Source organism: Sporothrix brasiliensis (assembly GCF_000820605.1).
Source record: "Sporothrix brasiliensis 5110 chromosome Unknown Cont21, whole genome shotgun sequence".
In the NCBI taxonomy this organism is placed as follows: domain Eukaryota; kingdom Fungi; phylum Ascomycota; class Sordariomycetes; order Ophiostomatales; family Ophiostomataceae; genus Sporothrix; species Sporothrix brasiliensis.
Genome location: NW_024467140.1, coordinates 323,764 through 351,151, shown reverse-complemented (window position 1 = coordinate 351,151; position 27,388 = coordinate 323,764). Strand labels below are relative to the sequence as shown.

The window sequence follows — 27,388 nt, the reverse complement described above, 5'->3', positions numbered from 1 at the left end:
AAAAAGCTTGGGAAAGCTTACGCTGTTCTCCGTCGGCTGGCAAGCCTGGCTTGGCCGGAATCTAGACCTGGCTGGAAAGACCTGGGGGCATCGGTCGACGGTCTGGCACCCTCAGGCAGTGTCCCACGTTTTCCGCCATGACGTTTTCAGGGCCGCGATACTTGGCGTGTCGCCCGCTGTGGCCCCAAGCCAAGGCCCCGCGAAGCCAAGCCAAGCCAAGCCAAGCCAAGCCAAGGCGTCCCCAGAGCGCCTGTCTCTCGCCCTCGCAGCGCTGTGGCCCTCTGAGTAAGAATGCCAAGAACGTCGCACATCGCCCCCTCTCGCTCCACATATCGTCTTAGCCGTGCGTTGTGATTGGCCACTTTAACAGCAACTCGGCGAAACGTGCAAAGGGCATCGAGACCAGAAGGCTGTGTGGGATGGAATACAAAGCCGAATCACAAGGGAAAAAAAGGAGTACAAAACCAAGAGTTCTTGTCCTTTTTTTATTTTTATATTTTTTACAAGCAATTAAGTCAACACTATGACAAGATCTTGAGACACCTCATCTCTCTTGAATTGCCTCGTCCAGTCTCACAGCTCGCAGCTGGTTGCTCTGGACATCTTTTTCCTCGCGCTTGACTTGGCGACTCTCGTCTCACTCAATCTCATCCATCAGCTCTCCTTGCCCATCTGCTGCGCGCTGTGCAGACAACACCTCGCAGCCATGGCGTACCTGACCGACGACGACAAGTGGCGCGCCGTCACCGCGCGCGACGCCGCCGCCGACGGCCTCTTTGTCTACGGCGTCCGCACCACCCGCATCTACTGCCGGCCCAACTGCAAGGCCCGCCTCGCCCGCCGCGCCAACGTGCGCTACTACGCCAACCCCCACACCGCCGAGGCCGCCGGGTACCGCGCGTGCAAGCGGTGTAAGCCGCGGACCGAGGGCGGCATGCCGGAGGACGAGGCGGTCGCGCGGATCCGGGCGCTCGTGGGCCGGCAGCACACGGCAGGCGGAGCCGGCGGCGGCACAGGCGTCTGCGCCGGACCCGCCGCGGCCCTGGCCAGCCCGTCGATGCTGGCGTCCCAGGCGCGCGTGTCGCGGTGGCATTTCCACCGCAAGTTCAAGGAGGTGACGGGGCAGACGCCGCGGGCGTACCTGAAGCAGCGGGAGCGGGAGCGGAAAGCACGCGAGGCGGCGGCGGCGGTGGTGGTGGAGGCGGACCAGAACCATATGGAGGTGGCGGGCTTCGCCGTCGCCCCACACTTGAATGCCGACATCCCCGCCGACGTCCCCCCCACGGCCTCCTTCACCGCCACAACAACGCCCTCGACGGACAGCGACGACCTGTTTGAGCTGGCGGCGGCGGACGGCACGCCCCTGTCGATGGCGATGCCGGACCTGGCCCTCCTCTTCCCCGACGTGGCGTCGCACTTCCACAGCCCAGGCCACGTTTCGTTGGACGCGTTCCACAGCCTCGGTGCCGGCAACATCAGCAACACGAGCAACACCAGCAACACCAACAACACCAGCAACGCCAGCAGTGCCAGCGGCAGTCCACTCAATGGCGTGGACTGGGACGCCGTGGACATGGATGCGCTGTATGCGAGCAGCAGCATGGATCCTCTGTTCACCGACCCGGCCCTCTGGGGCGACTTGGCCAGCAGTGCGGGCGGCGCGCCAGGCAGTCTGGGTGGCAAAAGCACGGTCGGCAGCGGCAGCAGCAGCAGCGGCGGTGTGTACGGCGGCCTGCCAGGATACTACATGGACGGCAGTTTGTTTGAGGCGGTGCCGATGGCGGCGACGGCGGCGGCAATGCCAGCGTCAACGACAGCAACGACATACGGAACAATACACGACATACACGACACACTCCACGGCGCAATACCGTTTATGGGGGCCTGAGGACGGCGGACAAAAAAGATAAAAAGGGAGGGGGAGGGGCGTCGGGACTTGTTATGATACAAACGAAGCGATGGCATTGCATATACATTAGGAGCATGGATAGGACAACTGGACAACTGGACAACTGGATAACAGGACAACAGGACAACAGGATAATTGAAAATATGAAAGCATTACTCATGGTCACTGACTGATAAAACGTAGACGAGACATTAGACACTGGCAAATGGAGCATATCTAATTACTCCGTTGATTAAAAGACAACTGTCAGGTGATCCCTTTTTGCGCACCGCAGGCCAGAAATGCCAAGAATTGGAGGCGCTGCCAGTCAAGACGCCGAGACTCCAGGGTCATGTGTGTGTCTCTCCTCTCTTTAAAAAAGAGGCAGCTTATCCGAATCGACTTTGAGAAACGGTCGAGGCATAATCTTATTTTTAACTCGTGGAGAGTGGCCCAATGGGTCCCAAGTCACCTTGCTCTGTGTTTGGTCCTTTTGGTGACAATCTGTAGGCTTTTTAATTATTTTATTTTTATTTTTTGTTGCCAAGAACAAGCCCGTTCAGCCACACAGGACTAACACCATTTTGGGATGAAAAGAAGGGGACGATGCGAAACCGTAAAGGCTGTCGGCTCTGCTCTTGGCTGCGGCTGAAGAGACGTTGGCGCCCTCCGAAAAGAATGGCGGAGTGTATTGACACGCACCGCGGACAAAGTGTACTTATTTACATATGATTCAGGCGTCCCCTCGGTGAAACTGGACCATCGTCATTTCAGAGTCGCTTTCCAAGATTGACACTCTCCTCGCTTCTGCTCGCGTCCAGCGCCTACCTCGCCCACCGCACACGCCGCCCGCCATGACCATCGAGGGCAAACCGCCGCCGGCGCGTCCCATGCAGATGGCGACGGCTACGGCTGCCGACAGCACAAAGACGGTCGCACAGCAGCCGGTAGGTTCTCTTGTGCACTCGTACCTCATACACGTTGCGTACGAATCGCGTCTTGACTGACTGTGACTGACCCGCGACGGCAGGCCATCGAACCGCGCCCCGCGGCGACAATCGACGCGTCGCAGGCCAGCCTGCGCGGCGGCAATCTGAGTCTGGGGTGCCACTGCTGCCACGGCAGCTGTTCGTTTTACAAGTCGTGCTGTTGAGGGTGGAGAGAGGGTGGAGAGGCCACAGGCGCGACGGTCTGCATGCACAAGGAAGAGCCGACATGGAGCGTTTGATTTCAGTTCATGATATTCATGTATTTTATCCCATGCAAATCCACTATATACCTCGGTCGCATGCTCGTACTTCACACCCCCCTTGCCATACTGTCCATTTCTCGTGAGCCGCGCTGGTCGGCATCGTCGGCCGTGTCGTCGCCGTGCACCATGCTATAGCCGGCCATGTTGCGGGCGCCGCCACGGCTGCCGTCGTGCCCGCCACCGCCGAGTTCCTTGGGCACCGGGGCCGTGGCAAACTGCCGCGTGGGCGTCTGCTGGGCAAACAGCCAGTCGAGCGCGGCGTAGGAGCGGCCCTTGGTCTCGGGCAGACGCAGCCAGGCCCAGAGCCCGACGGCCGACGCCAGCAGGGCCCAGACGAGGCCGACGGTGCCCTTGAGGTTGAGGGCGCCGGGGTTCAGCAGGTAGGGCTGGGCGACGTTGGCGGCGATGGAGGCGGCGTAGTAGGCGTCGCGGGCGAGGCAGACGGTGCGCTGGCGCAGGCGGGTGGAGCCGACCTCGGCGGGCACGGCCCAGCCGAGCTGGCCGACGGACAGCTGGAACACAAAGGTCCAGGCGAGCGTCAGGGCGGCCTGGACGAGGCCGACGGCGACGATGGTGCGTCGGCGGTCCAGCAGCCCCAGCACGCCGACGGCCGCCAGGAGGCAGGCCATGGCGGCCATGCCGCCCAGGAAGATGGTGCGGCGGCCGTAGCGCGGCATGAGGACGAACCAGTTGCCGAGGGTGCCGACGAGCGCGAGACACGTGCCGCCCGTGTTGAGCAGGTACGTGGTGTGCGTGGGCAGGCCGACCTGCTGGAAGAAGTAGGTCGAGTTGTACGCAAAGGGCGCGCCGGCCAGGACCTGCGCGGCAAAGGCCATGCAGGCGATTTCCGTGCGGCGGCGCTCGGTGCCGCGGAAGCAGTCGGCATACGTCGTCTCGGCGGGGCCCATGGCGGCCTTTTCCATGGCGTTGGTCCGCTCGATGGTGGCCAGCGTGGCGTCAATGTCGGCGCCAGGGACGGACGCCGATGCCGACGCGGACGACGCCTGCAGGCGCGCCAGGGCCTTGCGCGCCGCCGACCGCCGGCCCGTGCGCACGAGGTGCCACGGCGACTCGGGCGCAAAGCACAGCACGGGGAAGATGATGATGGGCCACAGCCACTGCAGGGCAAAGGGGATGCGAAAGGCCCACTCGTCGTCGGGGCGGCGGTTGACGAGGGTGGCCAGGACGGCGGCGGCGATGAGCTGGCCCAGGATGAAGCACATGTTGGTCCAGGAGGTCAGGTAGCTGCGGAGGGCGGTGGGCAGCAGCTCGGAGGCGTAGGCGGGGGCGGACGAGGCGAAGATGCCCCAGGGGAGGCCGCAGAGCAGCTCGCCGACGAGGAGCACGGTGATGGTCGGGGCGAAGAAGGTGAGGCAGATGAAGGCGCTGAGGACGGCGAGGGCGGCGAGGAGGACGCGCTTGTGGCCGTGGCGGGCGACGAGGTGGCCGTTGAGGGCGGTGCCGACAAAGCAGCCGACGGGGGCGGCGTTGGCGAGGGCGGCCATCCAGGCGGCGGTGAGCTGGTGCTGGCCGTGCTCGTCGACGAACTGGCCGTACTTGGCAGCGAAGGCGGGATAGGCGAAGAAGTTGCCGATGCTGGGAGCGTGAGGGAGTGAGCGAGTGAGCGAGCGAGCGAAGCGAGGACAAAAAAAGAAAAGAAACGCGAGCGAAGCGAGGACAAAAAAAAAAGAATAAAAGCGAGGACAGACGTACAGAATCATGTCGTAGCCCTCCATGATGACACAGGCAGACGTGACGAGACACCAGAAAATGGCCTTGCGGTAGACGCGGACGGCCTGGCGGACGGTGAGGTTGGTGTCGACGTCCATGTCGGTGTCGATGTCGATGTCGAGGTCGAGGTCGAGGCCGAGGCCGAGGCCGACGTCGGTGGCCGCGGTGCGTGCGGCACGTCCCAGCGCAGGCGGCCGACCGACCAGGCCCTGCCGCTCGCTGGGCACATTGTGGTCGTGGTCGTGGACACCATCACGATGGCCGTCACTGTCGTGATCGTCGTCACCATCGTCACCATCACCGTCACCGTCATCGTCGTCGTCGTCGGATCCCAGTGCAAAGGGATCGTATTCGGGGCTGCGGGCCTTGTGGCCGGCGCTTCGGCCGCCAGAGCCGCCCGCTGGGGAGGTGGAGGAGGGCATGGTGGCATGCGGTTGGTGACGGCTAGCTCATGGTGTCGCAGGTGTCGGGTGTCGTGATGTTCATGACGATGTTCGTGACAGTGTTCGTGACAATGTTGTGTGTTCGCTGGGGAGGAAAGGAGAGTCACGCACCACTCCTTCCTTCCCTGCTCGCACGGCACGGGTCAGACAGGGAAGGCACCATGGATCGTCGTGCAGGGGCAGTGCGGTCGTTGCTGGCCAATCAGATGGGCACATTCAGCGTGTGAAAGTGGAGCACGACTGCAGCATCACGAGTCTGGAGCAATTGCATACAGCAAAGACAGCCTTCTCACGTCTTCACAACGATCCGCTGGACATTGTGCAGTTGTATTGCATTGTATTGTATGCTCTGTCTAGTGTTATGTCTGATGCCCGTCGCCGTTTGGGTGGAACAAGAGTCAGCCCCCGCCGGCCCCATGGAGAAGCAGAAGAGAATCAACAGAGTTCAGCTCCCACCAAGACTCAGCTCCCATGACGTCGTCAGCGCGGATCGCGAATCATGTACACGTGCTCGTACGCCCCCCCAAAGTACCGCCGCGTCTCCACCTCCCGGTACCCGTGGCCCTTGGACGTGTACACGGGCCGGCCGTCGGGCGTCGCGTCCAGGTAGCACGGCACCTGCTGCGCGTCGGCCTGCTGCTCGGCCCACCGCAGCAGCGCGCCGGCCGCGCCCTTGCCCTGGTGGGCCGGGTGCGTGGCAATCAGCTCGAGGTACCAGTGCGGCTGCTGCTGGCCCGCGTTCGTCGGGTGCGCCATGTAGCGCCGGTGCTGCCGCTCCAGGTCGTGGAAGAACTCGACGGCCGCGTCCGGGTCGCCGTCGCTCGGCCAGGCGTCGCGCGGCGGCATGGACGGGATGGGGTCTGTGGGCTTGCGGGGCGCGTTCCAGACGGCAAACGCCACAATGGCCTTGGGGCCCGCGTCGGTCGCCGCCGTCTCCATGACGCGGACGTGCACGTCGTCCTCGGTGAGGTTGTTGGTCAGGTTCTGCCGCCAAAACGGCCGCACCTGCGTCGACGTCGGCGGGAACACCACCTTCTGCACGCCGTTGTCGGCAAAGGCGGCCATGTAGACCTCGACCAGCTGGTCCACGTCGTCGACCGTGCCGGCGCGCATCGTGAGAGCCATTGTGGTGTGTGGTGTGTGGTGTGTCTGTTGTAGTGTGTCTGTGATGAATTTATTATTTGGAAGATGCTCGAGACGTGTCTGCAGACAACTTCTCTGTGACTGGACTGCTTGACGAGGACTGCAACGGCCTTTGTATCTTTCGTCCAGAAATGCGACGCTGCAAAAGTAAGTCGATCGACGCTTGCTTACGGCTGACGTTTGACGTTTGTGTCGTCGCTTGCGCTGCCGCAGCCGAGTTGTCGTCGCTTTCTTTTCTTTTTTCTTTTCTTTTTTTCAGCTGAGGCACAATGTAACGTTTTATGCGCAGAAGACGCGATTCTCGCGGCGATCGTTGTCGTCTTCTTACACGGTCACGTTTTTACACCGCACGCCCGAACTGACTCACGTCGGCCAGCGGCAGGAGGGTGATCCGCTCTTTCTCAAAAGGAAAAAGAGAAAAAGGGACCCAAGGGGGAGGAACGACAAGAGCATAATTAGGAAGGTGCCTGGCTTGCTAGCGGCAGGTTCCAGACACTAGCCAACTGCCTATTCGAGACGCCGTCTGTCTTGATGGACATCTGTCAGGAGCTACCGCCACCACTAAGCCAACTGCAAAATAGAGCCCTCAAACGCAAGGCTAGATCACAGGTCTGAAGTAGTAGTCCAACATCATCAAACGCAAGTCAGTATCCATTCGATGTTCACTTGACTTCTACGCTTGTCGGCAATATCGCAATCCTGTGATGGCAATGCTCATATATTGTATATACAAAAACACGATCGTCCATGGTCAATTCGCGCATACGAAATGGTCTCAAAATACAGACACAAATACACGTCTCGTATCAACACTCTGCGTCCTCCTAATCGTCAATCGGCAGGACTGTGCGCACGCCGTCCCGGATTTGGCCTGCAAAGTTAGCATCGATAGCATCATGCAGACAAAGACAACGCTGCGCAATTGACTCACTCTCGAGGTAGCTCGTGATTTGGCCGTAGTCTTTGCACACTGTGGGAGTTAGCGGCGGTCGGCAGAGGATCAAAATCGACCCAGGAAAATGTCTATAGCTGCGAACAGCCAGACACAGAGGGAGACAGAAAGACACGAAAACACTGAGACAGTGGCCGTAGACCTTCGCGTCTACCCGCAACTCACCATGATGACCGCTCCACCCCCCGTCCAGCGCCCCATTGTCCGACGCGTCCGTCGGCTCGTGCGCCTCCACCGCCACGTCGCCCGCGCACATGGCCGCCTGCCGCAGATAGTCGATGCAGTGCAGGTAGTGCGAGTGGTAGTCCGCCGGCAGGTCGGGCGACGGCATGGCGTTCATGCGCAGCGCCGTGTAGATGCGGCCCATCATCAGGATGCAGTGCAGCTGGTGCGTCATGGTCGTCGTGAAGAAGGTCGTCGCGGCCTCGGTGTTGTGCCAGCCCGTGCCCTGCGGCATCAGCGTGTTCCACGTGGCCAGCGTGGTGTTGCTGGCAAAGTCGGCGTCCTTGGGGGGGACAAAGGCCTCGTCGGCCTCCCACTTGACGACTTTTGTGCGGACTGTGGGGGGCGAGTGCGAGTCGCGAGCGTTAGCAAGTGAGGACGAGCGAGGACAAGGGCGAGAACGAGTGAAGAGTGCAAGTGGATGAGGAATGAGGAACGGCGTGTGTGCAGCATGTCCCCCAACTTACAGATCGGCCCCGTCTTCATATAATCCCCCCCGACCTGCCACCGCGCCGGCCGCTGCCGCACCTCCAGCTGCAGCAGCACCACCAGCCCCAGAATCACCACCAGCAGCCCCGTGTCCACCATCCAGCGGTGGCGCCGGACCGCCCCCAGCACGCGGCTCGCGCGCGACGGCCGTCGGCCCAGCAGCCCCCGCTCCAGCGCAACGGTCTCCCACTGCTTCTCGTCGTCCGTGATCAGGGCATCGTCGACCTCGGTGTCGGAGCCGTCTTCGCCGCTGCGGCGGGTGCTGTCGGCGCTGTCGGCGCTGTCGGCAGCCGAGCGCGCGGTGTGGTCGGCGGTCTGTCGTGCCAGTCGGTCGCTGCGGCGGTCGGCCTTGCGAGCGTCGGCGCGGACGGGGTTGTACGCAGCGGAAGACATTTGGGGAAAAAATAGAGAAGCAATACGTAAACAAGAAGAAAAATAGTGACAAAAAAACAGGTCAACTGTCGGCAGAAACGAAAGCAATGATAAATGAGCAACAAACAAATAATGTGAAAAGAGTAAACTGGCCAAGAACAAACACACATTCATAAAAGGAAAGATGAGGCGACCGAGTTCACTACCATGCGTCGTCCTTTGTCTGCCCATTTGCTTCTGAGGCGTTTCAGGTTGGTCGAGGGTCGTGTTCCAGAGTTCCAGATTCGGGGTCAATTCCTACGCCGCTGCGACGCTGTGACCCTGCGGCCGAGTACTGTGCTGTGCCTTGTGGGTCATGTAAGACGGCACGCCCTATTCTCTTTTCATCTCCTCTATTTTTCATGTTCCTTTCTGTAATTTGCCAAGTCTGATGCACAATCATGTCGATCGTGCAGGTTGCCGGCATGGTGTGCGACCTACTCTACACTTTCTATTCGATCCGTCTACCGTCTATGTACATGAATTACATCATTGCTATGCTTCTGGTCCCCCCCCTTCATCCCCCCCCTCATCCCACGTACTGTGCGTATTTTGTAAATTCTGGGTCGGCCTGCAGGTTCGCCAAATCGGCCGCCCGCAAACACACGCCCACCGCCACTGTGCCGTCCCCGTCCGCCGGCATCAGGTACGCCAGGCTCTCCACCGGCGTAAACTGTGGACGGCGTACGGCCACGGGCCGCTGCCCGCCCAGACCAAAGTCCGTGTCCACGCCGGGCGCCGTCGTCCACGAACTCAGCATCAGGCCGCCGGCCGCGGCATCGACTGGCCCGACAAACGAGAGGCGCCGGCCGGCCTGCTCGGTGTGCTTTTCCAAACACGTAGCCAGCGCCCGCGTCCGTTCCCGGAGACGATCGGGCTGCAGGAGGGCGGCGCGGAGCTGGGCAGACGCTGCGCCCAGGGACGCATCGCAGACCCAGGCGACGGGGTGGGTGTGGATGGTCATGTTCTGGAGGAGGGCCGGGTAGTTGGGGGGCAGGCCGAGGTGGCGGCGGACATTGACGGCGCGGGCGAATGTCGACAGAGGGGGAGAAGACGACGTCGACGTCGACGTCGACGTCAACCTCGCTCTCCGCGCCCGCAGGATCGCCTGCCACAGAAACGCCGACAGCGCATCGTTGGTCGACACAAAAGGGATGCCGCCCGCCTTGGGCAGCGTCCGCGTCGCCTCGTCCTTGAGCGCCTCGAGGGCCGTCTGGCTGACGTGGAAGTAGGACCACGCGATGGGCGGCGGCGGCGTCGGCGGCCCCGTCTCTGGCGCCTCTCCGGGCTGTGCCCCGTTCCCCTCGCTCTCGCTCTCGCTCTCCCCCTCCTCCACTGGCAGCACCTGCTCTGGAATCAGGGCAAACGGATCGCCCGCCCCCTCGTCCAGCAGATCCACCGCGCCCGCCCGGTCGCCGTTGCCCACGGCCAGGTCGTCCGCGCTGTACGCCTCGCCCCGGCACGCCTGGGCCAGCCAGTCCACGACGGCCGTCTGGCCCACCATGTCCATCGCCGCGTGGTGCCCCACGACGGTCAGCACCAAACCGCCGCCATGCAAAAACGTCGCCTGCACGAGCAGCACGGGCCGCTCGGCCGGCTCCGCGGGCGACGGCAGCGTCCGCCGCGGCGCCACCACCGACTCGTCGAGCAGCCGGAACGGGTACTGCGCCGCACGGAGGGCCGTCATCGTCAACGTCAGCGGCGCGTCCGTCACCACCAGCGGCGGCGGCCCATCGGGCAACGGCGCAAAGTGCAAGTGCCGCCGGCCGTCCGCCCCCGCGGCGCGCACGACCTGCCCGCCGAGCCACGGAAACGCCGCGACCAAGCGCGCGAGGCCCGTCTGCAGCGTGGCCACGACGGCGGCCCGCTCGGGCGTCGCGGCGAAGACGTACGCAATCTGCGTGTAGATCTGCATCCCGGCCTGCTGTCCAAACACGCCCACGTCCATGTGCGCCGCTGCGGCCGCGTCGAGGTGCACGAGCGTCTTGGTCTTGGCGGCGAGGGCGGGGGCGGCCATGGTGAGGGATGTGCCGACAAAGTGATGTTTGTTATGTTGGCACTGGATTGGAGACTGTTGTTTGGGTGAGCGCTGGAGCACTGGAAGCCGACTACAGTGCACCCACTAACCCACTCTGCCCCACAAACAGCATCTGAAAACTGCCCGCCAAAAACGGAAGGACCCGACGCTGACTCAAACTGCTGCAACCGACGTGGTTATATGTTGACGTTCTCCCTGTTGTACTATTTATTTTTTTACACTGCATTGCTCGACTATATTTATATTGTACAATTTGTATATTTGTACACGAGGCACACAATATTTTAAAAAGAGAGAGTAGTGTGAATTAACTTGGAATTGTCTGAGTTAACATTGATTCAACGTCTCGTTAATGTAACAAGAGAGCTATGCAAATAGAAAAATTGTTGAAAATGACTGAATAAAGTAAATGAGACGAATAGTTACACGTACAGTATTTATGACGTACATTTGTCTCGAGTTATGACGACCGTCTTTACGACGACTATAGCCACCTTTAGAACCGCCTTGCTAAGCCGCCTACGTCTTTCCCTTTTAAGCTTGTTGACCACGGTTGAGGAGCAAGAGCAGCCCGGCAAGCACGACCGTCTTCCTCTTGCCCAACCTGGACTTTGTGCATCTCCTCTTTGCCCCTGAATTTACCATCTTTTAATCTCGCCATCCTTTCGAGTTATCAACCGACGTTCTGGCATCACTCAACTCACCCAGTCACGACAACCAACGGCTTCCGCTCCGTATTGCTCCCTGATGTCTCGCGCCGCTTGATGCAAGACGAACAACGCCGCATTTAACATCTACAAAAGCAGCAACAAAACCCGCCTTTGTTTTGAATCCGATCCTCTTGACGTGCCACTCCTCAAAACTGCCAGGCGCCTAACTTTCTCGCGGGGATTCGTTAGGATGCTTGGCCTCATCAAGGCGCGGCCCTGGCCGGTCCTGGCCGGGGGTTTGGCCTCAGAGGGTCGGCCAATCGGGCCCCAAGCCACCGACCAAGTTCCAGGCTGTTCGCACCAAATCCGTCCAGGCTGTGCATCTCCTCGTTCCATGCTGCTCCAGCATGCATGCTTTTGCACATTTGTGTCTTCCGTCACAGCCTTTCCCGCCGTCACATCACTCTCATTTGCTCGCTTGTCCATGTGCAGAAATGCACTTTGACAAGCAGACAGCGACAACCAATGAATTTCCACCCAGCCACAGGACCATCCATGGAGAATGCACACAGGAAGACACAGGAAAGGCCTTGTCCTGGGCCTGCCATCTGTCACGGCTGCGCCTAGCGACTGTCCTGAGAATGTTCGAGAAGAGGAGGGCGAGCTCTATTAAATGGATTGCCGTCCCCTTCATGCTATCATGGTCGACCGTTGCAGTCTATCCACAAAGTTCACTTGCAAGAAGCGTACGCAAACACAATTCTCACCATCTCAGTCTCAGCACGACCGACGCAGCAACGCACCATCCCCATGCCACCATATCATCCCACCACAGCGAGGCCCAATCCGGCCCGCATGGCCGAGCGTCCCGATGAGTGCCTCTTCTTCATCGACGACTCCAACATCTGGATCCACGCGCAAAAGTTCGCCGCAAAGGCAAACGCCCACCGGCCCAAGCTGACCGACAGCGACCAAGACCCGCGCCTGCGCATCGACATTGGCCGCCTCGTCACCACGCTCCTCAAGGCCAACGGCGGCAGCGACGCCACCGGCAAACCCAACCGGCACCGCGTCCAGAGCAAGTCGTTCTACTATGGCTCCAAGCCGCCGCCCAGCGACTCCGTCTGGGAGGCCATGGAGAAGAACCACTTCGAGACCAAAATCTATGACCGCGCCGCCAGCGGCCGCGAGAAGGAGGTCGACGGCTCCATGGGCGCCGACATTTCCGGCATCGCCTCGGACCTGTCGGCGCGCGCCGACATGGAGGCCCAGATGGAGGCCAAGTACCGCATCGAGGCCTACGAGCACCGCAACCGCATCAACCACACCACCTTCATCTGCATTACCGGCGACCGCGACATGATGCCCGCCATCCTCAAGGCCCTCAAGTCGGGCATCTGCGTCGAGCTGTGGGCCTGGAAGCACGCCCTCTCCAAGGACTTTGTCAAGCTCGAGACCGCCACCGACAAGCAGCCCCTGGCCTCGCTGTTCTCCGTCAACTACCTCGACGGCGTCTTTGCCGACATCTTCTTCACCAACTACTTCTCGACACGCCGCGGCCGTGGGACCGTCGACCCGGCCAAGTCGGTCGTTCTGTGCGACTTTGTGCCGGCCTGGTACGAGCAGTTTATGCTCAGCCCCGCCGGCGCCGGCGGGGCTGCCAACGACGCCGTGGACGGGTCCTGGACGGGGCCCCTGGGCAAGGACGAGTCCCGCAAGGGCCCCAGCGCGCTGGAAAAGGCCGTCTGCGACAAGCTCATGCTGCTGGGCAAGGTCTTTTACATCACGCGGGACGAGCCCCCAGCCACGGCCACGTCGCCGGCGACCGCCGCGCCGCCCACGCTGTTCATCGAGTTCTCGCGCGTCCCCAACAACCACATCGAGCCCGTGCTCCTCAAGGTGCGCACGTCGTTCCGCGGCATCGCCACGGTCCTGTCGTGGCCCGTCTACGCCGGCCGGACCAATCGCAAGACCGTGCCCACGGCCGAGATGAGCAACATGTACGCGCCCCTGAGCGGCGACGATGCGCACGTGCAAGAGCTGGATGCAGACGACGACGATGTGGGGGACGTGGGGGACGCCGAGGTCGCCGAGGAGGCCGAGGACGCCGAGGAGGGGACGACTGCGGTGGACGTCAACGCCGAGACGGTCGACGGCACAGCTGAGGCGATTGCGGACACCAGCACCGACGGCACCGACGGCACCGACGGCACCGACGGCACCGACGGCACCGACGGCACGCCCTCCGACGACGGCTGGCAGACCGTCTCCCATTTCGACCGCGCCGAGTCCCACCGCCGCAACCGCAACCGCACACAGCGCTGCCGGTACGGCATCCACTGCTACAAGCGCGGCCAATGCGGCTCCGTCCACACCAACATGGAGCACAACCTCTTCCAAGAGTTTCCCTGGCTGAACTTCAAGCGCTGGCGCTCCGAGCCCTGCCGCTTCGGCGACGCCTGCGCCAACGGCCGGCGGTGTGCCTATGCCCATTCGGCCAGCGAGGCGTGGTGCATGAACTGCCACATCATGGGGCATTACTCAAGCGACTGCAAGCACTGAGCTGGACGCAGAGGCCACCGACGCCCCGTTAACACTGTTTGGGTTATTTTTTGATTTTGATTTTGATTTTATTTTTTATGGTTTGGTTTCTGTTTCGCGTTTATACGAGCCTTGCTTACGAGTCATGCTTTTAATTTGCTGCATAGTTTACGTTGTTAATGTTCTTGATTTGATATATACACCGTTTTTGTATATCGTGCCTCTTGGGTACGCAATGCAAGCTTCTATGACGAGAAAAAAAAAAAAACCGAAAAGCAGACCAAGTAAAACGCCGTCCATGGACAAAACAAGAATACGAACCGAACACACACCCCCAAACAGAAGAAGTGCCCCGTCCCCTCGCGCCTACCTCTTCTCCGCATCAAAGACAATTTCGTCGCCCTCCCGCTTGGCCGTCATCACCACCACCTCTTCCTCGTCGTCGTCGTCGTCGTCGTCCGCGTTGGGCTCCTTGTTCAGGTCCAGCGCGGCCGTCGCACGGTCGAGACTGGCGCCCTGGCCGTTGTCCTTTTTGGAGGAGGATGGCGCCACCGTCGCCGCCGCAGCCGCGTCCTCCTCCGCCTTCTCCGCCTTCTCGGCCGACGCCAAAAAGTAGTCCACCACCGCCACCTGGTCGTGGAGCCCCGCCAGGTCCAGCGCCACGTAGTTCTTGTCGTTGGCCAGCGCCGGCGACGCGCCCGCCTGCTCGACGAGCGCCCGCACCACGGCCAGGTGCCCGTTCATGGCCGCCCAGTGCAGCGCCGTGTTGCCAAAGGCGTTGGTGGCGTCCAAAAAGGCCTGGCGGGCGGGGGCGGGGGACTGTCCCTGTCCCTCCTTGATCTGAGAGAGGATGAGGGTGACAATGTCTGCGTCCTGTTAGCCATACGTCATCCAGTGTTGGGCATTGTTGTCATTGCTAGGGGCATTGTTGGGGCGCACACACGCGCACACACCCAAATGTCCATTCCCTGCAGCCATGTGCAGGGGCGTGTTCTTGCCGGCATCGACGGCGGAAGTTAGGATACTGAGAGGCGTGGCATCGCCTCCGGCATTGGCGACGAGCGCGGCGAGCGTGTCCGCGAGGTCGGCTGCTTCGTTGGCCCGCGCAAAGTAGAGGAGGTCGTCGACCTCGTCTTCTGTTAACGTGACCATGGCGAACAGTCGAGGAAGTGGCCGAGTGAGCTGAGCGAGCGAGGCGACAAAAAAGAAGCCGTGTTGAGTCGAGTGGAAGAAAAGTGGTAAAGTCAGAGAGGAGCCAATGGGGATGCTGCATTCGACTTTGACCTTTGCTGAAACTTTTTTTTTGGAGCCCAAGGCTAGCAGCGCGGGGCGGCAATACAGTGTGTAGATAGCATTATAACTGTAGAAATGCTACTCCACTGAGCAAACGGTGCCTCGGGTGCCCCGTAAATACAGTGTTGATGCTACATAAAGCACTGTATCTAATACACCCTGTCGAACCAGCCTCAGCCTTGTGGTCAGCCAGCGCCGCATGACACTTTTTCACGACGGGTTTTATCATTTCGGAGACAAACCTTCATTTTTTTACCTGACTATTATGCCACCTGATTCCTCGTCTATAGTTTCCCTTACACCACAATCAAATAATATCCAAGCCACCTTCCTGGTCTTGGTAAAGCTTTTCGTCCAGCCAAGTCGCGAGATCTCCATAGTCGTCGGCCGCCTGGATCTCAGCTTTGATATTGAGCATGAGCATGACCTGCACTTCGCGGTACTGCTCAAGGGACGCTGCATCGGAGTCGGCTTTGGCGCCGTAGATCATGTCTTTGAGAAGACACACAGCCGTACGCCGGTCCGTGTCGGTCAACGGCAGAACGTCGTTCAGGGCCGACCACGTATGACGCGCGCCGACGGAATTTCGAGGACAGAAAAGGTCACAGCTCTGGATACCCAGCCACTTCATTCCGGGGACCGTCGTATTGGCCTCGTGGCTCAGACTCTGGCTGCCATATTTGTACGTTCGGAAGATGCGCAGGCCGTGCGGATCGTAGTCGACCAGCCCGTAGATGGGAAGCCTGGGTGCTGTCTCATGGATGTGGTGTAGGAACGAGCGGGTAACGAGAGTCGGGTAGCCTTTGGACTTTGCTTCGTCAGTGGTGGCCTTGTCTATACGGTGTTCCTGATGCCGAGGCGTATCTCAACTAACCGTGACAAGAGCGCCGGGCCCAGCGACGGATGCGTTGCAGTAGCCCGACGCGGCGAGTGTTCTGAATGTAGCCTAATCATGAATTCGATGAATTAGATGACTTAATAACGATTGAACTTTTAAGAACATATCTGTAGTCACGGGCACAATACTTCTTTCTCAATGACAAGGATCCATTGGCACAAAGACAGATCGAGCTCTTGGATTTCTCTCATCGGTGGAATGGCAATCCCCTAGTGGCAGATGCTGTTAGTCGGAATTCTGTGGGTGTGAGCGAGAAGGATCTGCTTACATTCTCTTGGTTGGCTGCTGAGAAGTATGCATTGTGGTGTGTAATGAAACCGAGTTGGCCGCACAGCAAGCCAACGCTGGCCGCCACCTACCATTGTTAGTAAGAGCCACCAACAAGATTGTATCTCACCAGACGTACAATGTTGAGAGAGTCCCGGCCAAGACTGAGCGTGTAGGCAATGTCGTCGACCAAGCTGTCAACAACTCTCTGATCCCGAAACAGGTCACGGTACTGGTAGAAGATGTTTCTGGTCCGTCAGCATCCACCCGAACTCTGCCAGCACATGGACCCCGCACGCTGAAATCAATACCTCTTGGTGACAACTGTGCCCGAAAGGAGCGCCTGGTGAGACAGCTGCAGGATGCTGAGTACTTGGGCTAAGCGAGATTTGAGAGTTAGTATACCGGACTGCATATACCAGACTGCACCCGTTACGTGGCAGGATGCATCTCATGACCGCGGAAAGGCTTCCAAAAAATCGGTGGCCCACTGAAAAGTTTGCCCTCGGCCTCGGTCTTCCCGGGAAAGGACACAAAGCCACAGGGCTGCTGCCTGGCTGCATCGCCATCCCGGGATGCAACACGGGCTCTGGGCCTGGTGCGGCGAGAAAAGGGAATGGTCAATTCTGTGCCCCGGATGATATTGTCCAGTACAGTTTCCATGATCTGCTCAATCTTGTTCACGGCCATGCCCATGCGGCTGGACGACGCAAGCGCGGCGCTCTGTGTGTCTCTACTCGGGCTGGGTGTTGCCCTGGATGTGGAACTCTGCGGAACTATGTTGGTCGACCGCCCATTGCCTCGAGGCGGACATGCAGAAGAATGCGTAAAGGCATTGGGGAATGAATGAGGGGAAGATGACGGCGTAGGAGGCCGCGGGCAATCGGCCAGACTGGGCATGGCGGTGGGACTGCAAGGCTTGGCACGCTTAGACAAGATATCAGAGTGGTTCTGGTAAATGCGTTGTGATCAAATGGTGACGGCAATAGTGGCAGTATGATATTTCGTTGTTGATTCTATTCAGGGGGCATCGGCCCGAGGGGGGGAAAAGAATGAGGAGAAGGAATCCGGGGTTGCACCCCTTTTCGAGCCATTTTAAATAGTGTTCCTCTTGGGATGAAAAGGGAAAGAGCATTGGGCGTGATGAAGGCCTTGAGACAAGTATTTAGGAAGCTGCGATGATGGTCGTCGGATCAGTTCCGACATGTTGTAAGTCATGCAGGAAGGAACGGACGACACCAACATGAATGCAGGCCAAGACGGAACGATCCCTGAATCCCCAGGGCACCATTTCGGGACTTTGCAGTCAACAAATTGAGTTCTAATGGGTGGGAAGACAAGGGGCAGATTGGCGCTAAAACGGAAGGTGTGCCCCATTACAGCTCCAGCAAGAAAGTGCGACCCACCATAAAGTCGAGGCTCCCCCCCTAAACAACAAGACGACCATTTTGTGAACTTTGACTTAACTTCATCACAACCCAACGTTCAACCCCAACTTCGGCACGACCTGCCATCCTGACATATCGTCACTCTACCCGCAGATAAGGGTCAAATACAACTGGCAGCATAGGCATGGTGCAAACACGCTCGACGGCCGTTGCCGTCGAACCGACTTCGACACCCAGCAAGAAGCGTGCGAACGACAGCGCTAATGGCCATGGCGACAGCAACGGCAACGGCAACGGCAACGGCATCGGCACCCAACTCGGCGATGAGAATGGCAGCCTGACGAACCCGGCGAAACGGCAGCGTCTGCCCGAGCGGACGGACCCGTTGCGATGGCGGCTGCGCGACGACGCGGGCTTGCAGACGTGGCACTACCTGGACGACGACGCCGAGGCAAAGGAGTGGCCGCAGAGTCTTGCCGACAAGTACTTTTTGGGACTGTCCCTGGTGCGTGTGCTCATCTTCCCGTGCACTATTTCAGCGCACATTTTTCCTCTTGTATTCTGACGTGTAGCAGGACCTCCCCGATCTGCCGAAGCCGACGACCCCGACCGAGTCCGTCCAGAACGGCCTCTCCTTCTTCGAGAAGCTGCAGCTGCCGCCGGGCAATTGGGCGTGCGAATACGGCGGGCCCATGTTCCTGCTGCCGGGCATTGTCATTTCCTGGTACGTGACCAAGACACCCATCTCGCTGGCCTACGCGACCGAGATCAAGAACTACGTGTTTGCACGCGCCAACCCGGACGACGGCGGCTGGGGCCTGCACATTGAGGGCGAGAGCACCGTGCTCGGCACCTCGCTCAACTACATTGTTCTGCGCATCGTGGGCGTCGACGCCGACGAGCCGCGCATGGTCAAGGCGCGCGCGACGCTGCACCGCCTGGGCAGCGCCACGCACGGCCCGCACTGGGCCAAGGTGTGGATGTCCGTGCTGGGCGTGGCCGACTGGCGCATCGTGAACCCCGCGCCGCCCGAGCTGTGGCTGCTGCCCGACTGGGTGCCCATTGCGCCGTGGCGCTGGTGGATCCACATGCGGCAGGTGTTTCTGCCCATGTCGTACATGTACTCCAAGCGGTGGGTCTGCGAGGAGACGGAGCTGGTGCGCGCGCTGCGCCAGGAGCTGTACACGGAAGACTATGCGCGCATCGACTGGGCGCGCCACCGCAACTCGATTGCGCCCACGGACAACTACCACCCCAAGTCGTGGCTGCTCAGCGCGGTCAACTGGGCCCTGGTGCACGTGTGGAACCCGTACCTGCGGCCCAACGCTGTCAAGAGGCGCGCCGAGCAGTGGGTCAGCGACCTCATCGACATGGAGGACGAGAACACCGACTATGCGAATCTCGCCCCGGTTAATAGCCCCATGAACCTGGTGTGTTGCTACATCCGCGACGGGCCCGACGCCTACTCGGTGCGCCGCCACCGCGAGCGCATGCGCGAGTTCCTGTGGGTCAAGAGCGAGGGCCTGCTGTGCAACGGCACCAACGGCGTGCAGTGCTGGGACACGGCCTTTGCGATCCAGGCCGTCATGGACGCCGGCCTGGAGACGGACCCGCGCTGGCGCCCGATGCTGCTGTCGGCGCTGGCGTTTCTCGACGACCAGCAGATCCGCGAGGAGGTGCCGCACAAGGACCGCGGGTACCGGCAGCGCCGCAAGGGCGCCTGGGCATTTAGTAATAAGACCCAGGGCTACGCCGTCAGCGACTGCATCTCGGAGGCGCTCAAGTCGGTCATCCTGCTGCAGAAGACGCCCGGCTTCCCGCAGCGCATTGACGACCAGCGCATCTTTGACGCCGTCGACACGGTGCTGACGTTCCAGAGCCCCTCGGGCGGCTGTGCGTCGTACGAGCCGCCGCGGGCCGGCGAGTGGATGGAGATGCTGAATGCCGCCGAGGTGTTTGGCCGCATCATGGTCGAGTACGACTACCCCGAGTGCACGACGGCGGTCGTGACGGCGCTGTCGCTGTTCCACAAGCACTGGCCCGCGTACCGCGCCGAGGAGATCAACAAGTTCATCCAGCTGTCCGTCGGCTGGATCAAGACGGCCCAGCGGCCGGACGGCAGCTGGTACGGCAGCTGGGGCATCTGCTTTACCTACGCGACCATGTTTGCCCTCGAGAGCCTGCACGCGGTGGGCGAGACGTGCGCCAACAGCGAGCACGCGCGCAAGGCCTGCGCGTTCCTGCTGTCCAAGCAGCGCGCCGACGGCGGCTGGTCCGAGAGCTACAAGGCCTGCGAGCGCATGGAGTATATTGAGCATCCGTCCGGGTCGCTCGTCGTGCAGACGGCGTGGGCCGTCATCGGCCTGCTCAAGGCCGACTACCCGGACGTGGCGCCGATCCGCAAGGCGGTTGGCCTCATCATGTCGCGGCAGCAGAGCAACGGCGAGTGGCTGCAGGAGGCGATTGAGGGCGTGTTCAACAAGAGCTGCATGATCTCGTACCCCAACTACAAGTTTGTCTTTCCCATGAAGGCGCTGGGCCAGTTCCACCACAAGTACCCCAACGAGCGGATCGTGGTATAAAGGGCGGAGCAAGCGGGTAGCAACGTGGCGGCTGTGCTGCAAAGAATAGACTTATAAGGGAAAATGAGCAGTAGTAGAGACGGCGAAGAGAAGACGGAGTATAATTATGGGCTGGGTTTCGTTTTTAGTTTTATGACATCGACGACGGCGATCGACGATCCGCTCGAGGCTTTCGGGCCAGCATAGACCACACACTTGAGAGCTATGCACCTCAACACACACAGTAGTAATACGCCTTCATAGCAAGAATACGAGCACGATTGCTTGCTGTATCAAAAGACGTGATGACAATGGTACGACTTGTGTGAACAGTCACGTGCGCCGACAGAGAGACACCTCGGCTGGCGTTACCAAACTGGGGCAACTGACGGGACGCTCTCCAAGAATAGGTTGAGCTAGCCCCCGCAGGCACTAGCACGTCCATGCGCCTCCTTAGCACCTTCCCCGTTCTCCTTTCTCAGATTCCTTCCTTTTCGGCTCTTTTGATTGCACGCCAACTTGCCGACAACATCATCCAGGGAAGCAGCGACGGGCAGACGACTACTCTAGCGACTACGTTCGTTGCTCTTTCCGTCCTTTCTCCCCTGTCGTCCAACCGCAATTGCTGTTCCAACGCGCCTTCTTCTTTCGGTTTGCAGCCATTGTTGCTCGATTTGTTTACCCTTTTGCCGCCGATCTCCGACCTCCTCTCTCAAACTACAAGACACAACACGCCGACACCCGACACTTGGCCATGCTTTCCCTGCGCCGCGCTGCCGCGGCTCCGTCGTCGGCAATGTTGAGCCGGCTGGCCAGATCCGCCACGGCATCCGCCCTGCGACGCGCACCGTTTGTTTCGCAGGTCCGCGGCGTCGCCACGGACGACAATTCGACACCGCGGGCGTCTCCCGACGAACCTCAGCTCGACGTGGCTGCTTCCACTGCATACGTTATCGTGCGCGAACCGAGGGGGCGACCTCGCAAGCCGCTGGCTGGGGGCCCGGGCCAGGGCATAACGAGACGCTGGTCGAAGCCCAAGGAAGAGGGCGAGGCCAGCGGCGTGCAGACCGCCAGCACCGGGGAGGCGCAGCCATCGGACCAAACATATGCGCCGCATATGTACAATATGGGCGTCTTGCGTAAGCATGTTATCGGAAAACCCACAAGAGCAAAGCCGAGCGAGACGGGGCCAGCCATTGACGGCATCGTGCAGTCCGTCGAGTACGCGAGCCAGACGGACGAGCTCATACTGCAATTCCGCGGCGTGAGGGGGCCGGTACGGGTGTCGACACTGTGGCTGCGCGACACCTGCGCATGCCCGACGTGTGTGACGGCGTCGTCGGGCCAAAAGTCGTTCCACACGCACGACCTCCCACGGTCGCCGCGCGTGCAAGAGTGCACGATCGTCACGGATCCGGCTAGCTTGCGGACGTCGCTGCGCGTGGTCTGGGATCCCACACCAAATAAGGCCGACGTCGGCACGGAAGCCGCTGGCGCCGTTGCCGGCGCCGACACGCACGCGTCGCTATTTGACACGCAAGAGCTGCTCTTCCGGCTGGCGCAGCTCGACCCGCCCAACTACCCTGGGCAGCTCGAGCGTCGCCTGTGGGACCGGACGACGATCGAAGCGGCACTCAAGCCTGTGTCGTATGCCGACTGGATGGCGCCCGACGACGGCAGCAACGCCGAATTTTACCGCGCCCTGCTGGACCTGCACGCGCTGGGCATTCTGATTGTGGACGGCGTGCCCGAGTCGGAGACGGCGGTGCGCCAGATTGCCGAGCAGATTGGCAACATCCAGAACACGTTCTACGGCGAGACGTTTGACGTGGTGTCCAAGCCGAATGCCGAGAACGTGGCCTACTCCAATGTGTTTTTGTGCCTGCACCAGGACCTGCTGTACATGAACGACCCGCCCTACATCCAGCTGCTGCACTGCCTGCGCAACGACTGCGACGGCGGCGAGTCGCTGTTCTCGGACTCGGTGCGCGCGGCCACCGAGATGCAGGTGTGCAGCCCCGAGAAGGTGCAGGTGCTGACCCGCGTCCCCGTGCGCTACCACTACGAGCGCAACGGCCATTACTACTACAACGCACGGCCTGTCTTGGAGCTGGAGCGGGACGGCGGGGCCCGCTCGACGCTGCTGGGGGCCGAACGCGCACCGCTTGGTCGTACCGGGGACCGCATCAAGCAGACGGCCTGGTCACCGCCGTTCCAGGACAGCATGCCCTACGACCTGACCAAAGCCATGGAATTTCCCGCCTGGTTGCGCTCCGCCAACCCCGTGTCGTATCCGCACCCCCGCGACAAGCTTGCCGCGACGTCGCAAGCGACGCGTCTCGCTCTGTGGCACGACGCCGCGGCCGAGTTCAGCGAGCGGCTCGAGGACCCCCGCGCGATGCTGGAGCTCAAGCTGCAGCCGGGCCAGTGCGTGCTCTTCAACAACCGGCGCGTGCTGCACGGGCGGCGGCAGTTCAATGCGTCCGCCGGCACGCGCTGGCTCAAGGGCACGTACATTGACGAGCAGACGTTCCAGAGCCGGCTGACGGACATGGTGCGCCGGGGCCGCGTGCCGGGCCAAGAGACCACCGAGGCCGAACGGGAGGCGCGACCGACAAACACGCCGCCCTTTGGGCCGTTTCCTCGGCCGTCGTGGGTGCAAGGGGCTATGGATCGGTCGCGGGTGGTGGAGATGATGAAAGAAGCCGGGCGGCCGGTCCCGGAGGGTACACGCCAGAGCCAGCCCTGGACCGCGGATGAGTAGAGATGTGCGGTGGCGAAGGGAGACAAAAGCTGGAAAAGGAGCTGGTCTGGGGTGGGATCTCGAAAGCAATGTACAAAGGATGCATTTTCAAAGAGATAGACCAATATGAGACGATGAGACGATGAGACGATGAGACGATGAGACGATGAGACGATGAGACGATGAGACGATGAGACGATGAGACGATGAGACGATGAGACGATGAGACGATGAGACGATGAGACGATGAGACGATGAGACGACGACTCCCGTGCAGACTCCATGGCAGTCCCTACTTGGCGTCACTATACGCGTCACTATACGCGTCACCATGCTTGGCCGTAGAAGGTCGGAGTACGATCCGAGAGATACGACGGTATATTCAAACATGCCCAGTGAACGTTGCAGCGTCTGTTTGGCACAGCCAAAAGGCACGGAATGCCCACTATGTCTGACGCCGCCCCTATTTGCAAGTGTCCCTTCCAGATTAGGAAGGAGACGTTTTTCGTAACTCCGAATGACAATTGGAGAAACAAAACGGCAGGTGCCTGCACCAGGCAGCCGCGCAAAAGCCGGCAAGAACGGCCGTCCTACAGACAGAGCCAAGGCCGAGCCCCACATTGTTTGGCGGACGGCAGGCACATAAGGATAAGGGCATGCTGTGCATACAGTTCGATTCATCGCAGCTCCTCCATTTGTATCTTCTTCCTTGCATCAACCCACCACTCCATCTGCACACACACGCGCGCAATCCACCCATACAATGGCCCTCCGCAAAACCGCCCCCTACGGCCGCTGGACCAGCGCCATCTCCGCCGAGGCGGCCACGGCCGGCACAAAGACGGTGACGTCGCCACGGGCGGCGCCAACCAGGCAAGGCCAGGAATGCGACAGAAAGACCAGAGGCTACTTCCTGGTGTCGCAGGACGACGGCCGGAGCACAATCTACGAGCACGACGCCGGGGACGAGGACGAGGACAAAGACGTTGTGCGAAAGGTGCTGCCCGAGCCGTGGGGCGTGGGCACGAGCGTCTACGAGTACGGTGGACAGGCCTATGCCGTGATGGGCGACGGCGCGATTGTGTTTGCGGACCCGCGCGACAACGGCGTGTACGTGCTGGACGTGGCGTCGGGCCGCGTGCGGACGCTCGTGGCGGGCACGCCGGCGCTGCGGTACGGCGACTTTGACGCGCCACCGGTCGAGCGCGGCGGCCACGACTGGGTCCTGGCGGTCCAAGAAGACCACACCCACCCGGCGCCGGCCGACGTGCAGAACTACATTGTGGCGATCCACCGGACGACGGGCACGGTCGTGCGCGTTGTCGAGGGCGCCGACTTCTACTCCTATCCGCGGTGGGGTGCGTCGTCCCAGACCGTGTCCGCGACAGGCGCCGCGACGCAGCACACAGGACTGGCCTGGCGCCAGTGGAATCACCCCGACCTGCCGTTCGACGGCGTCACGCTGCACTGGGCGGCGTGGGATGCATCGACAAACACGCTGTCGCAGACCACACAGGTGGCGGGCGCCAACCGCCAGTGCGTGGCTGAGGCTGTGTGGACGCCGGACCGAACAAGCCTCGTGTTCGGCATGGAGGCCGCGAAGACCGATGCTTTCCGGCAGCTGTACCGTGTGCGGCTTGGGGGTCCGGGCACTGGGGGCCCGTCATCGCCCGAGCCCGTCGTTCTCCAAGGGCTAGAGGACTGCGAGTTTGGCGATGCGTCGTGGCGGGTGGGATGGTCAGTGCCCTGTGTGCTCTTGCGTGCCCTTGTCTCAGTCATGTCGTGTCATTGTATGAGCGTGCTAACTGTGCACCAGTCAGACAATTGCCTTCCTCACCCCTACACGATTTGTGGCCGTCGCCACCTGCTGCGGCCAGAACCACCTGGTGTATGCCGACATCGACACGGGCGCCTGGGCGTCGCTCGACGCCGACGTCGGTTTGGTCGAGCTCAAGTTCGACCCGCTCGCCGCACTGTCGGCGTCCTCGTTCCTGGTTGTCGGCAGCGGATTCACAACGCCACAGGCGGCGTACCGGGTCGATCTCGACGTCGACGCGTGCAACAGGGCTCTTGATGCACGCAGTCATACTTCTCTGGGCGAGGAACAGCACACGCCCTTGGCAACACGAACGCGCCTCTTCCGCTCCACCGAGCAAAACTTTGATGCGCGCCTCTTTTCCACGCCCGAGCTGATCTGCATTCCGGCACCGGGCGCCGTGGGCGGCGAGCACCAGCAAGCCACAAGCGCGACTGCCACACACAACGTCTACGGCTGGTTCTGGCCGCCGCACAACCGCGCCTTCGAGGCCCCCGACGACACGCTGCCGCCTCTGGTCATCACGCCGCACGGCGGGCCCACGGGGTACACTGCGCCTGGCCTGCGCATGATGGCGCAGTACTGGGCGACGCGCGGCTTTGCCTACTTTGCCATCAACTACAGCGGCTCGTCGGGCCACGGCCGTGCCTACCGCGACCGCCTCTGGACGCGCTGGGGCCTGCTGGACCGCGACGACGTCGCCGCGGCGGCGCAGTACCTGACGGGCGTCCCCGGCACGGGCGCGTCGTTCGCGCGCGCCGACCCGCGCCGCGTCGGCATCGAGGGCGGCAGCTCCGGCGGGTACAACGTCCTGCAGAACTTGGTGCACCACCCGACGCTCTTTGCCGGCGGCGTCTGCTGCTGCGGCGTCGCCGACACGGCCGCGCTGGGGCGCGACACGCACAAGCTCGAGAGCCACTACCTCGAGCGGCTGCTGTGGCCGACGGCCGACCCCGATGCTATCCCGTCCCCGGCCGAGCAAGCACGCATCCACCGCGACCGCTCGCCGCTCCTCCACGCCGACCGCATCCGGGCGCCGCTGCGGCTGATCCACGGCGAGCGGGACACGGTCGTCCCGCTCGCGCAGAGCCGCGCGATTCTGGCGCAGATCCAGACGCGCGGCGGCGACGCCGACCTCATCGTGCTGCCGGGCGAGGGCCACCTGTTTGCCAAGCTGTCGAGCCTGGTGCTGTACCTCAACGGCGAGGCGGCATGGTGGGAGAAGACGCTGCTGGCGGCATAAAGTTGTAGACAAGGCGGTGGTCATTTTAGAATGGGATCGTCGTATGGCGTCGCATGGCGCTGTGGCAAGCTAAGCTGACTGTATTTAGTGGGCCAGGCCAGTGCTCATCCGCCCGAATCATGTCCGTTCCTGCATTGGCAGGCGCCACCCACCCACGTGTGCCAGTATCCTGCTTTAGCAGAAATGGGCGTAATACGGAGCACGGCTATTGTGGCCGATGGAAGTATTCCCACACCAACTGCCGTGGTCAGGGGACTCTGTCAACTTGATTGCACTTCATAGCGAGTCTACAACTCAGGTAAACTGCACTCTCACGTAGTAAACCTTACATAAGGCACACAGTATATCGTTTTTAAGCTTCTTTCCCTCCTTTGCTACCTCACACTCGCGCCTTCCCTCTCTCGTGGCGTCCTTGCCATTTTGTCGCGGTTTTCTGTGTTGGGTTGCTCCTTCCCTTTTGCCTTTCTCACTTGTCCCCGTTTTTATTCTCTTGGTCTGTTTTAAACAGCAGTGAGCTTGGTAAGTCTTAGCTTCCTGGCCTCCTTTTCGTCCTCTTTTGCCCGGCACCGGTCGTGGTTGCCTGTTTTGAGATACCCACACGCACCTGCCTTTCCAACAGCCAACGGCGTGAGACATAGTCGCACTTACCCAGACACGTCCCCTTTTATCGCACGACAACGGTGTACGTCGTACGGGTCGTTCCTTCCTTGTCCCCTACTGAGTCAGATCCTCCGTCTTTGTTGATCCTCAATTTGCTTCGTCCTTTTTATTTCTTCTCTTCCAATCTCTCCTTGTCCACCGTTCTTCTCATTCTGCTGTTCTGCCTTCGCCTCTCTTTTCCACCTGCACAACTTCGGACAACCGGCGGGCAAACAAATCGCATCACCCAGTCTTGGCCAGCCGTCCACAGCATCCCGCGGTTGTGTTGCACAGACGCTCGGGCGCACTGCGTCACCAGAAAATAATTTGGCCTTTCAACGCCACTTTGGTTCCAACGTTCGACATGCTCACGACAGCCCACAAAAGTCATCCACCAACCGCTGACAGCCCCTGCGTTCTGTGTCTCGAATTGTGCTGTTGTAAGCGAGCATCGAGGCCCCTGTCTGTCGTGCTCGGGACACACAAACGCAAAGAATTTCTCAAGCCCACTCGGACAAATAACAAACTAAAATAAAAATAAAAAATGAAAGGGCAGTCCATCTCTCAACACTATTGGATCCGAGTCATCTGCCGTCATCCCACTCATTTACTCTTTTTTTCTTTTGCCCCTTTTTGCAAAGACGAGATTTGACAGGCCGGCTCAAAAGGCATTGTGCTTCAAGAACACAGGGCTACAATCTAGGCCCGGCCGGAAGAGGTAGAAAAGAGAGTCTCAGCCAGCCACAGCGGGTCCAAAACCAGCGAAAAAAGAAAGACAAG

General features: G+C 60.8%; 11 protein-coding genes across 11 annotated transcripts; 7 read left to right on the top strand and 4 right to left on the bottom strand.

The window, feature by feature from the left end:
- Window positions 1–706: 706 nt before the first annotated feature.
- SPBR_05072 (uncharacterized protein) lies at window positions 707–1,888 on the top strand (the record flags this gene model as incomplete). The annotated part of the gene is made up of 1 exon (XM_040763349.1): window positions 707–1,888. The coding sequence occupies one exon, from the start codon at window positions 707–709 to the stop codon at window positions 1,886–1,888; it is 1,182 nt and encodes a 393-aa protein (XP_040615147.1).
- An 854-nt stretch (window positions 1,889–2,742) lies between these two features.
- Window positions 2,743–5,350, top strand: SPBR_04681 (uncharacterized protein; the record flags this gene model as incomplete). The annotated part of the gene is made up of 4 exons (XM_040762958.1): window positions 2,743–2,835; window positions 2,919–2,985; window positions 3,225–4,752; window positions 4,891–5,350. 4 exons carry the CDS (start codon window positions 2,743–2,745, stop codon window positions 5,348–5,350), a joined length of 2,148 nt encoding a protein of 715 aa, XP_040615146.1.
- Window positions 5,351–5,785: 435 nt separating this feature from the next.
- Window positions 5,786–6,472, top strand: SPBR_05303 (uncharacterized protein; the record flags this gene model as incomplete). The annotated part of the gene is made up of 1 exon (XM_040763580.1): window positions 5,786–6,472. The coding sequence occupies one exon, from the start codon at window positions 5,786–5,788 to the stop codon at window positions 6,470–6,472; it is 687 nt and encodes a 228-aa protein (XP_040615145.1).
- An 809-nt stretch (window positions 6,473–7,281) lies between these two features.
- Window positions 7,282–8,513, bottom strand: SPBR_05050 (uncharacterized protein; the record flags this gene model as incomplete). Its single annotated transcript, XM_040763327.1, has 4 exons — window positions 7,282–7,328; window positions 7,389–7,427; window positions 7,575–7,967; window positions 8,099–8,513. 4 exons carry the CDS (start codon window positions 8,511–8,513, stop codon window positions 7,282–7,284), a joined length of 894 nt encoding a protein of 297 aa, XP_040615144.1.
- Window positions 8,514–9,060: 547 nt separating this feature from the next.
- On the bottom strand, window positions 9,061–10,548 carry SPBR_04968 (uncharacterized protein; the record flags this gene model as incomplete). The annotated part of the gene is made up of 1 exon (XM_040763245.1): window positions 9,061–10,548. One exon carries the CDS (start codon window positions 10,546–10,548, stop codon window positions 9,061–9,063), a length of 1,488 nt encoding a protein of 495 aa, XP_040615143.1.
- Window positions 10,549–12,029: 1,481 nt separating this feature from the next.
- SPBR_04871 (uncharacterized protein) lies at window positions 12,030–13,781 on the top strand (the record flags this gene model as incomplete). Its single annotated transcript, XM_040763148.1, has 1 exon — window positions 12,030–13,781. One exon carries the CDS (start codon window positions 12,030–12,032, stop codon window positions 13,779–13,781), a length of 1,752 nt encoding a protein of 583 aa, XP_040615142.1.
- A 345-nt stretch (window positions 13,782–14,126) lies between these two features.
- On the bottom strand, window positions 14,127–14,912 carry SPBR_05259 (ankyrin repeat containing protein yar1; the record flags this gene model as incomplete). Its single annotated transcript, XM_040763536.1, has 2 exons — window positions 14,127–14,626; window positions 14,714–14,912. The coding sequence occupies 2 exons, from the start codon at window positions 14,910–14,912 to the stop codon at window positions 14,127–14,129; spliced, it is 699 nt and encodes a 232-aa protein (XP_040615141.1).
- Window positions 14,913–15,360: 448 nt separating this feature from the next.
- Window positions 15,361–17,118, bottom strand: SPBR_04867 (uncharacterized protein; the record flags this gene model as incomplete). Its single annotated transcript, XM_040763144.1, has 2 exons — window positions 15,361–15,887; window positions 16,710–17,118. The coding sequence occupies 2 exons, from the start codon at window positions 17,116–17,118 to the stop codon at window positions 15,361–15,363; spliced, it is 936 nt and encodes a 311-aa protein (XP_040615140.1).
- Window positions 17,119–17,790: 672 nt separating this feature from the next.
- On the top strand, window positions 17,791–20,188 carry SPBR_04709 (lanosterol synthase; the record flags this gene model as incomplete). Its single annotated transcript, XM_040762986.1, has 2 exons — window positions 17,791–18,111; window positions 18,182–20,188. 2 exons carry the CDS (start codon window positions 17,791–17,793, stop codon window positions 20,186–20,188), a joined length of 2,328 nt encoding a protein of 775 aa, XP_040615139.1.
- A 733-nt stretch (window positions 20,189–20,921) lies between these two features.
- On the top strand, window positions 20,922–22,931 carry SPBR_04791 (gamma-butyrobetaine hydroxylase; the record flags this gene model as incomplete). The annotated part of the gene is made up of 1 exon (XM_040763068.1): window positions 20,922–22,931. One exon carries the CDS (start codon window positions 20,922–20,924, stop codon window positions 22,929–22,931), a length of 2,010 nt encoding a protein of 669 aa, XP_040615138.1.
- A 742-nt stretch (window positions 22,932–23,673) lies between these two features.
- SPBR_04728 (peptidase s9 prolyl oligopeptidase active site domain containing protein) lies at window positions 23,674–25,969 on the top strand (the record flags this gene model as incomplete). The annotated part of the gene is made up of 2 exons (XM_040763005.1): window positions 23,674–24,639; window positions 24,731–25,969. The coding sequence occupies 2 exons, from the start codon at window positions 23,674–23,676 to the stop codon at window positions 25,967–25,969; spliced, it is 2,205 nt and encodes a 734-aa protein (XP_040615137.1).
- Window positions 25,970–27,388: the final 1,419 nt, after the last annotated feature.